Source organism: Arachis ipaensis, chromosome B03 (genome assembly GCF_000816755.2).
Source record: "Arachis ipaensis cultivar K30076 chromosome B03, Araip1.1, whole genome shotgun sequence".
Lineage (NCBI taxonomy): Eukaryota > Viridiplantae > Streptophyta > Magnoliopsida > Fabales > Fabaceae > Arachis > Arachis ipaensis.
In genome coordinates, this window is record NC_029787.2 from 6,732,584 (window position 1) to 6,734,284 (window position 1,701).

General features: G+C 35.6%; 2 protein-coding genes across 2 annotated transcripts in view; one reads left to right on the forward strand and one right to left on the reverse strand.

The window, feature by feature from the left end:
* Positions 1–1,701, forward strand: part of LOC107628925 (4-hydroxy-3-methylbut-2-enyl diphosphate reductase, chloroplastic) — a 19,074-nt gene that overhangs the window by 2,428 nt on the left and 14,945 nt on the right. The gene's annotated exons all lie outside the window — the stretch shown is intronic.
* LOC107628927 (methyltransferase-like protein 13) lies at positions 195–1,645 on the reverse strand (the record flags this gene model as incomplete). The annotated part of the gene is given in 6 exon segments (XM_016331565.2): positions 195–299; positions 377–511; positions 620–702; positions 828–966; positions 1,199–1,295; positions 1,431–1,645. Coding segments are annotated over 6 exon segments (657 nt in total), but the record flags the coding sequence as incomplete, so codon positions are not given.

A 1,701-nucleotide genomic window follows, 5' to 3' on the forward strand; every position in this document is an offset into this window, starting at 1 on the left:
GTAGTCAAAACATGCAGAAAATTAAAACCACAAGTAGATGATGAATTAGGATCCTTATCAGCATGCATTCTCAATAAACAACACTTAGGTAATCAATGGTCCTAAATAAAGTCTTGGTGGCACTAACTTCATATGAAAACAAGAAATTTTCTTATCATCATTAGAAAATAAAAGTAGGATTCATATAAACTAACCTTCTTCAGAACATAGACAAAATAGTGGAAGGTTTCACCAAAAGTAGCATACTCAACAGACCAGCTGAACTCCGGCGCATTAAATATAGGGCGTCGGAAATGCGGCTGCCATGAATTTTAAGATTAGAGTCACAACAATCCCCGGTTAAAGAAAGGTAAACAAAGCATTTCATTTTTGAAACCTGGCCAAAAGTTATTGAGATAAATGTGCCATCTGCTTTCAAAACCCTGTGAACTCCTTTCAATGTTGCCATAACCTTGGACATAGTTTCAGGCCTCGGATTCCATGGGTCGCCACTGTCCACAAACAATACATCCTTCAAAACCAAAGATACCATGTTCACATTTATTTCTTACTAGTCAAAAGCTTGATAATGTAGTTATTCTAAATTCAGAATATCAAGCCAAAATTACATGATATTTACCATAGTTCCCTTCTCAATAACCAAATCAAAACATTCATCTTCGAAAGGTAGCTCTATCATATCAGCTTGCAGCACTTTGATGTCTATTCACAGAAATGAAAATATACAAAAAATCATGTTACAAAATAAGAGATCAAAATGAAAACCTTGACAGTCACAAAATCGAATTTATACACAAGTAGCAACCTATCTTGATCAGCAAGCTAACCTTTTAATCCCTGCGAAAGCAACCGCTTTTGCATCCTCTCGACAGCAACTGTTGACAAATCAATGCATGTTATATTGATTGCCCCATCCCTATGCAGTTCTTCACACATTTGAGAGTTTCCACATCCAAGCTCTAATACCTACAATATCAACCACAACATCTCATAAAAAAAGACAACATATTCAGTTATTTTGCATCAAAACAGCTTATAATAATCATTTGGGCCAAGTAAAAAACTCAACTTTTTTTCCCTCCAAAAAGAATCAAATCCAAACATGGGAACAGCAATGCCAATCGTAATGCAAGAACAATGAAGCAAGCCTATAAAAGCATATATACATACAAAAAAGGAGAGAAATTTAGAATGTTACAGAGGAATGAGGTGTGAGATGGGGTTGAATGAGGTGGCGAAAATGGGAATAATCCTTGAACCATTCATATTGCTCTTCCTTAGTGAACCTTTCATCCCTAAACCCACAATCACAACAAAATTTAACAACAGAGCATACGAAACATTGGAGGAGATAAGATTAAGTTAATCAAAAATGAAAAAAAGAAATGGAATTTGAGAAAAACGGGAGCTTTGATTGGTGAAGTAAGTACCAGTAAGAAGGACTAAGGTACGCGTTTACAGTCGAAGGTATTGTGGTTATGGCGTTATCATCGTCATCAAGGTTGGCGCTTTGATTTGAACTGCCCATGATTCCCTGAAAAATCGCAGCTTTTCTGATTAGGATTCAACGTTCTTACCCCAATTCCAAACCCTAATTCCACCTAGCAGCAACGCACAGCTCAGCGCAACAAAATCCCATTGGTTTATTATTTAATATTTATTATTATTATTACTATTTCAAAAAAAAATCCCCATTTTAAA